Raw genomic sequence first — 12,852 nt, 5'->3', positions numbered from 1 at the left:
CACAAAAAAAAAAAAAAAAAAAAAAAAAAAAACAACAACTACGAACAATTACGTGGAGATAAATTGGATAACCTGGAATAAACTCATAAATTCCTAGACACATACAACCTACCAAGACTGAAACATGAAGAAACAGAAAATCTGAACAGAACCATAACAAGTAAGGGGATTGAATCAATAATAAAAACTCTTCCATCAAAGAAAAGCCCAGGACCGGCTCACTTAACTGATTAATTCTATCAAACATTGGAGGGTAAAAAAAGAAAAAAACAACTTTGCTAAGGTTTAAATATTGGCCCCTGTCATAACTCATGTTGAAATCTAATCCCCAGTGTGGCAGTACTGAGTCGTGGTGAGGCCTTTAAAAGATGATTAGGTCATAAGGAACCTTGCCTTCATGAATGGGTTAATACATCTGTGGATTAATTAACTAATAGGTTAATGAGCTATCACAAGAGCAGGACTGGTGGCTCTCTAAGAAGGGGAAGAGAGACCTGAGCTAGCATCCTCAGCCCCCTTGCCATGGGATGCCCTGTGCAGCCTCAGGGCTCTGCAGAGTCCCCAACAGCAAGAAGGTTCTTACCAGACACAGCCCCTTGAGCTTAGACATCTCAGCCCCTATAAATATTAATATAAGAAATAAATATTTTTTCTTTGTAAATTACCCAGTTTCAGGTTTTCTGTCATACGTAACAGAAAACAGACTAATGCAAACTCCGCCAGAAAGGTGAAGAGATGCAAACACTTTCAAACTCATTTTACAAGGCCAGCAGCATCCTGACATGAGGTCTTTCTCAACACAATAGAAAGCATTTAAGGCTTTGCATGCTGCAAGGTCTTCTTGCAACTATTCAAACCTGACCCTGCAGTGTAGGGGGAAGCAGCCATGAATGTACATGAGCCACGTTCCACTCAAACTTTATGTATGGAACTGAAGTAGGATACCTTCATACAATGTTGTAAATACAGCTCTTAGCTCACAGGTTGTAGAAAACAGAAGAGGGCACGATCAGCTCATGGGCTGTTGTATTTTAGTGCAAGCAGCATTCTTTTGGACTTGGAACTGTTCTTAACAAAAATCATAGAATCACTAATTGCACAATTTGCTGTGGGTATTCATGGACTCAGAAACAGAAAGTTGATGTGGATGAAATCTCCCAAAAGAACTGCAGACCATTTCTGATCAATCAATAACCAGGGTGTGGAGGGGTGAGGAGGAGACTGCATACACCCACACAAACACAAGCCTCTGCTTCACACAACAGAACAGGAAGCACAGCAGAACCGACCCTCACTCTGTTCCCGCCCAGGCTGAGACAGGCCCAGCTATGCTAGAAATTCCTGGCATGTGTGGAAGGAAACGCGTATTCTGCAAAGTAGGCGGATTTCGGCAAGTGTCAGCGATTTCACCCCCGCAGTGATGATGACGAACTTCTGTTAACATGGACATCAGCAATTTCAAACTAAAAGAGGGCTTATCTCTCAGGGCACAGTTTCTAAGCGTTTCAAAAATGGTTTACTTGGTACCAGAAGCGGGCAAGCAATTAGCAAATCACTTCTGAGAAGTTTCAACATGTTTCCATGAATTCCACTAACAAGAACTGTCCAGAAAGCCCAAAGTTGCTTAGGGAAAGGGTGCATTTTAGAAAGCTCTAGGCAGTCCCCACTGGGACCCACATGTTTTACGTCATCTCATCATTTCTTTCAATTTCATCAAAAAATGGAAGTGGACAACAACTAAAATGGAATAAATGGCCAAGGGTGGCTCTTTGCAAGTCCAGCAACTCCGAGAGTGTTCTGACGACGTGCTGGCAGCAGGTCTGGATGCACCCTAGGACCTGCACTTTCCACAGGTGTCCAGGGGTGCTGCTGGGCCCCGGCCCGCAGGGCAGGAGTGCTGCTTAGAGCAGCCTGCTGTGTGATCCTGGGCAACGATGACCCATCAGTATCAGACTCGCTGTACCCAAATCACCACACCAAGCCTGAAAAGCATAGCTTGTTTTAATTAACAAGCATTGTAATTATTTAAAAGTCTTTGTCTGTCTGTCTCTCTCTCTGTCTTCTAGTTCGCACCAAAACACAATTCGGGTGGAGGATCCATAATTTTAACATAATACTTGAAAAGATCAGGTCAATACAGACAATTTGGAAAGAGTCCTAACGGGTGTACCTATCCATCTGGGGAGATAATATGACCAAGTTAGATGTGAGGAAAGAGATAACACCTGAGAGAAGCAAAGAACATCTATGTGCCCTGATGGACGTGTCCTGCACATCGAATGGTCATCAAATGCCCTGCAGCTGTAAACAGCACCCACAAGCCAGCTGACATTAGTGCTTTTGCAGAACACATATACTAACAGTCTAATATAACCCAAAGGGACGCTTCTTTCAAACTAAATTCCATAATACAATGCATTTCTGTGCAGTTCTTTTAGTGTGAAAGAGTCTGGAAGAAAAAAAAAAAACTTCTATCTTGAACCGTCAACACCTCCTAGATACTTTTATGGTCCTAAGAATGCTTTGTCGAACCTATAATAGAGGGAGCTGCCCCTTAACGAACAGAGACCCCAGCCCACTGGAGACATCCTTTCCCAAAGGATTCCTCCCTGACTCAAGGTGTGACTGGGATAAGAGCTTTTCTCTAATAGTAAGTTTCTGGTGGGAGGTGCCCTCAGTAAGTTTGCTTTCAGTCCAACGCTTTTCAACACCAATCACATTTCAGGAGCAGTACAAAGCAGCTGAGAAAACTGGGAATTACGAGGAAAGATCCCAGGAGGTGGGAGGAGGAGGCATGGAAGGACCCCGCAGCAGCCAGGAGGAGGAGTGCCCGCCAGCATCCACCTGGGTGCCGGCACCCACAGGGCCTGGCAGGGCTGACACACAGGCAGTCCCGGACACTCTGTGAAGATGCACAGGCCACATCTGCACTGTGATGGCTCTGCGTGGAAAGAACCATGTGTTCACTGCAATGGCATCGTGCCACCATCTAGTCCATTAACTGACTACCGTAACTCAGACGGCATGGAAAGTCTGGCACAGTCCATCTGAAAAGTGCACTGCTCTTCTGAAAAGGACGGTTTTCCACAGAAAATACAATTCAATAAAAATGAAAGGATTTGCTCTCCTAACCGTGGTCAGTAGTTCCAAATGTCCAGCTACACATGCAGGGACCCCAATCCTATAAATTCTAAAGCCAGATTTGAGGAAGTATGGTAACTCTTTGCTTTTTTTTTTTTTTTTTTTTTTGGTAGGTGTCAACAAAGTTGTTTTAATATATATATATACACATACATACACACACAGTCACATTCCAGTATGACAAATACTCCTTCACCAGGAGAATGCACCACTCTGGGATCTTGAAGACTCTCCACCAAAAGCCTGGGCCTGGCGGTCTTCGCAAATGACACTCAACAGGGGGCACTTTTATTCAAGTGGGGAGGGGTGGGGTGTAGCCCAGGGTGTATACTGACTGGGATCTCACGCGGGCCCAGAGCTCTGCTGCTCCCTCTTCATCAGCTCTTCATCCTGCACAGACAACTCTGTCAACTTTCTGCCCACCTGCTCATGGATGACACACATCGGTCCAGGCACCGACTCGCCCTTGGACAGCTCTGCTTCCTTGTAGTGAGGAGGCACACACCTCCGGTGGCAGGCACTGGTCATTCTGTTGTACATATCGGCCATCATCTCCACCTCCAGCTCTGCAGCCAGCTGTTGGGCCCTGAGCAGACCCATCTCAGCTAGCACCCTGGAAGGGATCTCCTTCTGGCCTCCTAATCCACTACCTGGATCACAATGCCCATGGAGACCCCAACTTCTCACAAATATTATAATGTTACCCCTTTGTTTGCTTCTTTATGAGCAACTAGGAAAACCTAAAGACAAACCCACGAGAAGCACGTCACACCGGCTCAAAGTGGAAATGTACTCAGAGGCAGCACTGGTCTCCATCTCCACTCCAAGGGCTGACACCCCGCCAGACCCCCGAGAGTGAGAGGTGGGCACGCTCACCCTGCAGTGAATGACAACCACGTGCTGGGGGTCGCTGTTCAGCCAGGACTCCTGCGCCTTGCATATGGTACACATCTTATCCAGGGGTGGTGCGTGGAGCTCCGGCCAGCCCACATCCATGATCTGCAACAAGAGAGGGGAGCTTCCTCAGTTTCCATTTCCTGAAACATCTGAGGCCATTTCACAATGACTTATTTCGTCATCAGTATATTTCATTTGGGAGTAAAGAACATGCTGCATGACCCTTTCCTAAAACTCAGTGAGCATCTTTCACTGGGAAGAAAAAAATAAAGCATTACACTGCCCATGTGATGCCTCTTCTTCCAGGGGCTCATCTGCTCTTCCACAGCTGGGGCGACAATTCTAAAAAGGTCTTTGGGGAGCTGCTGATGGTACAGGTTGTGTGAAGGGGGCTGCAGTCCAGTGAGATCTCAAACAGGAGTCCTAGCCCCCAGCTGCAATCCCCCCACTCAGGTTAAAATACCAATTTGGAGAGTGCAGCCAGCCATCTCCCACATGCTGTGCAGAGGCAAACTCCTGGAAAGGCAGGACTAAAGGAGGAAGCACCTTCAAACCCCTGATTAATTTTAGTGCATGGACAAAGAAAATCACCACCATGTGCTAAGGACACAGCGGATCTGTGCAGAACTGCAGCTCTGAGCGTTCTGAGGCACACGCAAGTCCACAGTGGCCCACAGTGGCCACATGGGGGCGTTGCTTTTCCTTTGATTTCCTTTTGCCAGTAGGGGGAGGAAAAGGAGCTCTATCTTATGATGACAGTCGCAGAAACAGTGTAAAATCTTTGGAAATTTCAGAACACTGCCAGGAAGTAGGAAAAGTCACTACCCCTGCCACCAGTCAAAGATAACCAACCACTACAACCTTTTCATGAATCCCTTTCTATGTACATTTAGCATAACTGAGATACTATCATTATAAATTCTATACTCTACTACTGTTAACTAGTATTGAAATGGGCAACTTATCATGATTCTGCTTTTTTACTCTAACGACTACAAAATATTTCAACACATAGAATATACATACATATATGTACCATAACCTATGTTGACTCAAGTCTTAAAATTATTCTCCCAAATTTTGTTATTGAAAATGATCATGGGGGATGGGGGAAGGGGAGGGATAGAATTAGGACAAACACCTAACCCATGAGGGGCTTAAAACCAAATGACAGGTTGATAGGTGCAGCAAACCACCATGGCACATGTATACCTATGTAACAAACCTGCACGTTCTGCACATGTATCCCAGAACTTAAAGTAAAATTCAAAAAAAAAAAAAAAAGATCATGGAAAGAGTGAATGAATGACTATGACCATAAAGAAGAGATACTAGGAGAAGAGACCCCCGTGCTGATGAAAATGTTTTCTCTCTTACCTGTGGTGGTTGAACAAATCCATAAATATAATGCAGTTTAGATTTGTTCTCTGTTATAGTAAATCTATAGAATACATATATATATTGATATTGATCAACTTACCGCCAATGCAACTTACGACCATTCAACTTTACGACCACAATCGCTAGCCACGACTGCTCCGCATCTGGCAGCGCAAACGTTGCCCAGCTGGGCGTACGACAGTGCGGACCAGCTTCCAGTGGCACTACCATCTACGCGTGCACCATTTCAACTGTACATATAGCCTACTCAACTTACGACCAAATCATGTTATGACCGGTCCACGGTCCCGACTGTGGTCGTAAGTCGAGCACTAGCTGTACACACACACACACACACACACACACACAGGATATATATATGTACATACATAGGACACACACACACATATATTTTATTTATATATATATATATATATATATATATATATATATATATATATATAAATAAGCTGGGATTACAGGAGTGAGCCACCATGCCCGGCCGATACATTTATTTTTAAGGTTAATTTGTTCAAATCAGCATCCAAACAATTCCCAAGGATTTCTTTTTCCTCTATCTTATTCATCTGATATGAATTTAAGTCCAATTCAAATGTTTTCAACACCGTCCGAACAGAAATAAGGCACCACCCACGGTGAATCTCTATTTCAAACTAAAAAAAAGTAATTAAAAATATATACAAATATGCATTACATATGAAAGATCCCAGGAGGTGGGAGGAGGAAGCGTCATGTGTATAATTTGTTCTATACATACATATACACAGTATATATCATCTATACACATGATGCCTAGAAACACACATGTACCCAAAAACCAGGGACATGTGAGTGAGGTCCACAGGCTGTACCGGCTCCAACTTCCTGGCCTAGGTATTTTATTATTAGTGTTGTAAGATTCTCCCACTGGAAGGACTGGGTGAGGAGTACGGGAGATCTCTGTATTATTTTCACAACTTCCTATGAATCTCTATTTCAAACTAAAGAAAAAGCAATTAAAAAATTGATATGAACAATTCCTAGTACCCTTATCAAGTCACAGTCCACAAAGACTAGTAGCAAATTATTTTTGCACAAAATAAGCACTGTTTACATTTTACAAAATGCAGACTATAAAAAGATGAACTCCATACCTTTGGGTTAAGCTTCGTAAGGTCATATCTCTTTTCTGAAAGGTTTAACACCTATAAAGGAGAAAAATGCCTTGTATAAAATAGATTTTAATATTTTAAAAAATGAATACTTTAACTTTTAAAAAAAATACTTAAAATCTTTACACTCAAGAATCAGGGGGCAAAAAGCTTTTAGACAAATCACTGACATCATAGACGAAAGGAGAAGACGCCATTCATTGCATTTTGACACGACATTTGCCTTCCAGGTACCGAGGATCAGAAAAGATTGAAAAGTACAGACGTGTGTTGTCACAGAATAGAAAGCAAATAAAATAAGTTAGGGATGGCATACAGAGCCCTTACACATAAAGTCTATATTCTACTTCGTTCAACAGTATTAAACCAGGCAATTTATCATGTTACCATTTTTTTATTCTCATGGCTACAAAACATCCCAACATACAGGATATATACATATACACATATATATGTACACACACACACACACACATATGTATATGTATACATATATATGTATACATATACATATGTGTGTGTGTGTGTGTGTGTGTGTGTGCGTGTGTATAAAATAGCTTCCCTGGTCTTGCTCCTGGCAACACAAACTGACCCAACAGAGAGATAGCACATGGTGAGGAGGGCAGTCCCTCCTTTTTGGCCCAGTAGGCTCAGGCCTGGAAACGGCTGAGTTCATGCCCAGCCAAGAGCCACGTCCTAAGTTCACTGAAAAATCACAGCTGTTTGTGGAACCTCCCTAAATACTCAAGTAGAGCAAAATGGAAAAAATAATAATAATGTTCCAGCAGCACAGAGCCTTAAAAATTAACTAGACGTCCCTCTAACTTCAGAGTCAGAGACGTGAGGACGGAGGCTTGTCTACGGCCAGGTCACAGTAAGATGGGCTTCAAGGGGAGAAAGAGCAGGAGCCTGAGTGAATGAAGGGTCAGGAGGTGAGGGGTCAGGACGCAGGAAGCACCTGGCCAGGGCTGCTCTCGCATCAGATGGGGGCCACATCCTACTCTGCCACTGGGTACACTTCTCACAGCCAGTGGTGCCCCAATCATTGGAGCAGACCCGCAAAGAAGACAATGACTCCCTTGTAGGCTTGCGGGGCAGATTAGCTTTACCATAGATAAGGAGGCAGGTAAGAGAAGGTGCCAAGGAGCTGTCATTCAACCCCATCAGGGACCGCTGACAGCAGAAGAAGCCAGCCTCTGCTGGGGCTAGCAACCATGGGAACAGAAAACAAGGGGCCAATCGGAGGGCAAGAGATGGTGAGAGGCTGCTCTGTATTCTTCCTCAGCTGTGGGCTCCACCAACAACTTGACACGTGTGTTTTGAAAATCGACCTGTCTCCTTGCCCTCAGGGCAGCCCCTGGTTTCTTGGGCACCCACCTAATGTGTCTTCCTAATTTCTTGCTGAGGAGGAGAGTCACAGTTTGCCTTTTGATATCAGGGAGGCAGCATGGGAGCGCAGGGGTGGCTGGCTGGGGACATGTCCCCAGGCACTGGGGAGCCAGCCTCACTGATAAGTGCGGGACAAGGCAGCGCTCATCCCTGCGGTCAGCTGTCGCGCATCCCTGAAAGCTGCCTACAGAGATACATGAGGCTCCTCTCCAGGCATAACAGCAGAGAGACAGAGGACCAGGGCGCCCTGGGCTGCTGTATGAACCCAGGCTCTCCAGCTTCTCCCTCGTGTGTAAGCCAGGGCTCTGTGGGTGCCTGTCCCTTCCGAGTGCCTGCTGCACAGCCTGCCCGAAGGCTCCCGGAGCCGCCCACCGCTCACCAGGTAGTTGTCCCCGTGCTTGGACTTGAGCATGCGCGTGACCTCCTGCAGGTTGTGCAGGTAGGACTCCTCGGAGCAGCTGGCGGGGAATGACACGGCGATGATGCGCTCCGTGATGTAGGTGAGGTCCAGCCCGTGGCCCTCCTCCATGGTGGGGCTCAGGACGACGGGCCTGCAAGAGAGCAGTGGGCAGGTCAGAAACGGGGTAAGGAGGCAACAGACATTCGTCCTCTGGAAAAGGGAGAGGACGATGGACACATCCTCCAGGTGTTCACACCAGCACCTGGGCAGCCCGTGGTGGGAATTTACAGTGTGTGCCATCTCTGCGCTGTGTTCCCATAACAGCGGGCAGTGCAGGGAGGGGCACAAGATCGAATTTTCCTAGCAGGGCATGACTGGGTACTGTGAGCTGCGGGCAGGGAATGCACAGAGAGAAAGCAGCTCAGAGCAGTGACCCATGGGCTCAGATGCAAAAGCATGAGGGCAGGAGGGACTTTTCGTGGTTTCACTGGGAGCAGGAGTACTGTCCCAGGCGGGACTCCAGGAAGGGGAGCCTCAACCCCATTCCAAGGTGTCAAGGTTGGCCTGAGGCAGCCGGGAGGAAGCAGGAGTAGCTCCTCCTGTCTGTGTGCAGCATCCTGGGGCAGGTGCGGCCAAAGATGAGGCTGGTGAGCTGGCCAACTATGGTCACAGAGGACCCTGCAGGCCCAAGGAGGAGGCAGGACATCACCCAGGAGAGGGGACAAGCTGGGGAGGAATTCAGCAGCCGCATAATCAAAGCGGCCTTTCTTCTACTGAGGAGCATCTCAGTGGGTTCCCATCAGAAGGCTAAGAGCTCGGCGGGGCTAACCTCACCTAACCCCAGGCCAGGTGGATGCAGGGTAGAATGTGCGGCTGGTCACCCGACCATGTGCACAGGTGGCCAGGGAAGGCACCCACATGTGAGGTGAAGACTGCGGAGGAGGGAAGAGGGCAGAAATGGCCACATCATGGCCAGCAGGCTGAGGACTTGGGGAAGACTGGCAGTGTGGGAGCCAGGCACCCAGGGTGACTCGGAGATAAGGGCCTCCCATAGACCACAGCTTCTCCACCAGCCCTGAGGGTCCCTGGGAGGCCTGAGCCCCTCCCAGGAGGACTCCTAACATTAGGGTTGAGGGTGGTATCCAGGAGGAAGTGGAAATGGATCCAGGGAGAGGGGATGGGGTCGTACCCAATCGGTGGCCCCATGAGGGGAAGCCAGAGGTGCAGGTGCACAGGATGTGTGCTTCAGTCCCTCCACAGCGCTGCCACCAACCAGCTTTGGGGTTTTCATTTTTACTACTCCCATGTGTTTCTCTCCTTTTTTAAATTTTAGAAAAATTCAAAACCATATAAAACCATTTTGCAAACCTCCATGTGTCCATCACCCAACTTAAAAATTACCAACACACGGCCAACCTTTGTCCATCAAAACCCCCAGGGATCTTCTCCATTACTTTTGTTGCTCTAAAGCAATCCCAGATATTATGTAATGTCATTTATAAATCCTGTAGCATTAATTTCCAAAAGGACACTTTTTAATTAAAATGTCTACAATGCCATTATCACAACTCAAAAAGAAATAGTAACATCAAACATCCAATACTATGCTTTTTAAATTTATTATTATTTATTTATTGAGACAGAGTCTCTCTCTGTTACCAGACTGAAATGCAGTGGTGCAATCTCAGCTCACTGCAATCTCCGCCTCCTGGGTGGAAGCAATTACCCTGCCTCAGCCTCCCGAGTAGCTGTTACAGGTGCATGCCACCACGCCCAGCTAATTTTTGTATTTTTAATAGAGATGGGGTTGTACCATGTTAGCCAGGATGGTCTTAATCTCCTGACCTTGTGATCTGCCCACCTCAGCCTCCCAAAGTGCTGGGATTACAGGAGTGGGCCACCACAACAGGCTGATACATTTATTTTTTAAGGTTGATTTGTTCAAATCAGCATCCAAACAATTCCCAAGGATTTCTTTTTCCTCTATCTTATTCATCCGACATGAATTTAAGTCCAATTCAAATGTTTTCAACATTGTTAAAACGGAAATAAAGATCTACCCACGGTCATGAGGCTCCACAGTGAGGGCCTCTCCAGAAGACACTGGCTGGCTCGGGGCACTGGCTCGGGGCTCTGACCCTGACAGAACATTTAGAAAACGGATAGAAAACCTGACCTGTGAAGTTCAAGATCAGCCTGTGCAAGACAGTGAAATCCCATCTCTACTAGAAATGCAAAAATAAGCCGGCCATGGTGGTGGGTGCCTGTAATCCCCACTACTCGCGAAGCTGAAGCAAAGAATTGCTTGAATCCGGGAGGCAGAGGTTGCAGTGAGCTGAGATCACACCACTGCACTCCAGCCTGAGTGATACAGCAAGACTATGTCTCAATAAAAAAAGAAAGAAAAAAGAAAATTTGACCTGTATCACCTTTGATTGGCAATGTTTACAACCAAAACAGAAATTATGATTTCTGCAGAATAAAATGACGCCATGCCCACGTTTTCTCTGTGGAGAGCTGACCTACAGCCAGAGACACAGGGATGCATGACCCACACAGAAACTCACCCCACAGGTTTATCACGGCAGAGAGAAGTGGACAGCGTGGAACTCCCTGGAACCTGAAAATAACAAAACAAGTGTCATTTTGAAGTTTCCTTCCCTGCCAGTCTGCACGGCACAAACACCACTGAGAGGGAACAATGACAGCTGTCCCACAGGTTTAATCATAAACAGCAAGTCAATCATAACTACTGGCCCACCTTACCACCTTGGGCGGGTCTACACCGTATCATGTGCTTCAGGTCACCAGAGGACACAATGCCACTAACCAGCATCAGGACAAGCTTCCATGGGGGCCAGTGAGACCACCCTACAGTCAGGGCAAGGTAGGCATCGTTCAGCCTACAAAGAGTGCCCTGCCCTCCAACACGGAGGTGCCGGTGACATCAGCACTGTGACGATCATGGCTGCTATGATTTACTTGAAAGAACCAGTTAATGAGTGACTTTAGGAATTCTCAATCATACCCGCTCTTTTTTAAAGAGCCTATTCGACAGGGGGAAGAGACTCGGATTATAATTATTTTATAGTTGATATAACCCTTCCGTGTGTGTAAGGGTTACGTCATATACTAAGGGTTACGTCATATACTACGGAGACAGGTGAGAGAGGTCTGTTATTTCAGGAAAAATGGGCTGCAACTATGAGTAAGAAGGTGCTCCAATTTGCTTCAGAAGTGAGTAAATTGGGGCTCAGAGAGGGAAGCGGTCTCGTCAGATGGGAGGTGGGTGGGGAAACCCAGACACCCCATACAGGGCACCCTTAAAGGCTTTTTCTGCCACAAGCCAGGTAATGCTGCACACGGAAGCCCAGAGACGTCCAAGTGGGGGAACGCAGAGCATCCAGCACCCCTCCCGCTCCCCATCAATGCGGGCACACAGACACCCCCAACAGAGGCATCAACATCCCCGATCACACCTGGGGTCCCACTCAGGCAGGTGCAGCTGACCTGGACTCCTTTGGCAAGAAATGAACAGAAAACAAATTCTATGGATATCTCAGAGACCAACAAGACAGATGTTTTCCTGAAATCAAACCAGCAAAAAGCCTAGATACAGTCCCAAAACCGCAGGGATCATCATCTCAGCCTCCCAAGATCTAGGGGCGTGCTGTTCAGTTCTACAGCACGATGCCAGCGAGCTTAGCCTCAGGTCCGCCTCCTCTTTGTGTCTCCTGGGCGAGCCCCTTGGCCACTCCACTTCTTTGTTCCTGGTCTTTTGAGGAGAGAATAGTAACAGACAGGACCAGTCCCACAGGGCTGTCCAGAAATTCACTGAGGTAATTCTGTCAATGGCTTGGAACCCAACCTGGCACCAGATGGCCACTGCCCATGCTGGGCAGACCTGGCCCTGTGAAGTCCCGCGGTCTCCAGACCTTGCCCTCCCCTGAATTCTGAGCTGCACCCCGCTGCCTGTTCCCATAAAGCAGTAGGAGGCTCTAAACTTGTTCCTCTGATTTTTCTCAAAGCCCTCACCCAAAGCTTTTCATAGCCGAGACTAGACAGCTACAAAGCCGGAGACTACTTTTTTGCTTAGCAGAACAACAAAAATAAAATTTTTGAAAACATTTTTTAAAGTTTTGGTGAAATACAAACAGATGCAAGAGTTCAGAGGACAACTTGTCAGTGTGTATAAAAAGTATTTAGAATACAGCCAAGCACGGTGGCTCACACCTGTAATCCCAACACTTTGAGAGGCCGAGGAGGGCGGATCACTTGAAGTCAGAAGTTCAAGACCAGCCTGGGCAACGTGGTGAAACCCCATCTCTACTAAAAATACAAAAACTAGCTAGAGTGGTGATGCACACCTGTAATCCTAGCTACTCAGGAGGCTGAGGCACAAGAATTGCTTGAACCCCGGGAGGCAGAGGTTGCAGTGAGCCAAGATCGTGCCACTGTACTCCAGCCTGGGTT

The 12,852-nt window shown here is 46.8% G+C and overlaps 1 protein-coding gene and 1 pseudogene across 16 annotated transcripts in view; both read right to left on the bottom strand.

Annotated features, from left to right (window-relative positions):
* TNS3 (tensin 3) overlaps positions 1–12,852 on the bottom strand; it is a 315,320-nt gene that overhangs the window by 154,338 nt on the left and 148,130 nt on the right. For all 15 annotated transcript variants that reach the window (XM_032244265.1, XM_032244267.1, XM_032244273.1 and 12 more), the window contains 4 exons: positions 10,947–10,999; positions 8,359–8,530; positions 6,573–6,623; positions 4,018–4,140 (listed from right to left, as the gene is read on the bottom strand). In XM_032244265.1, coding sequence (XP_032100156.1) covers positions 4,018–4,140; positions 6,573–6,623; positions 8,359–8,530; positions 10,947–10,999 — 399 coding nt within the window. The remainder of the gene's footprint in view (positions 1–4,017; positions 4,141–6,572; positions 6,624–8,358; positions 8,531–10,946; positions 11,000–12,852) is intronic.
* Positions 3,438–4,009, bottom strand: LOC116527343 (annotated as a pseudogene). The gene has a single exon (XR_004258502.1). The product of XR_004258502.1 is annotated as a mitochondrial import inner membrane translocase subunit Tim10 pseudogene (transcript).

This window comes from Sapajus apella, unplaced genomic scaffold, assembly GCF_009761245.1.
Source record: "Sapajus apella isolate SASKATOON/1434 unplaced genomic scaffold, GSC_monkey_1.0 scaffold54, whole genome shotgun sequence".
In the NCBI taxonomy this organism is placed as follows: domain Eukaryota; kingdom Metazoa; phylum Chordata; class Mammalia; order Primates; family Cebidae; genus Sapajus; species Sapajus apella.
Note: the sequence above shows the minus strand (reverse complement) of the source record. Positions and strands in the feature narration are given on the sequence as shown.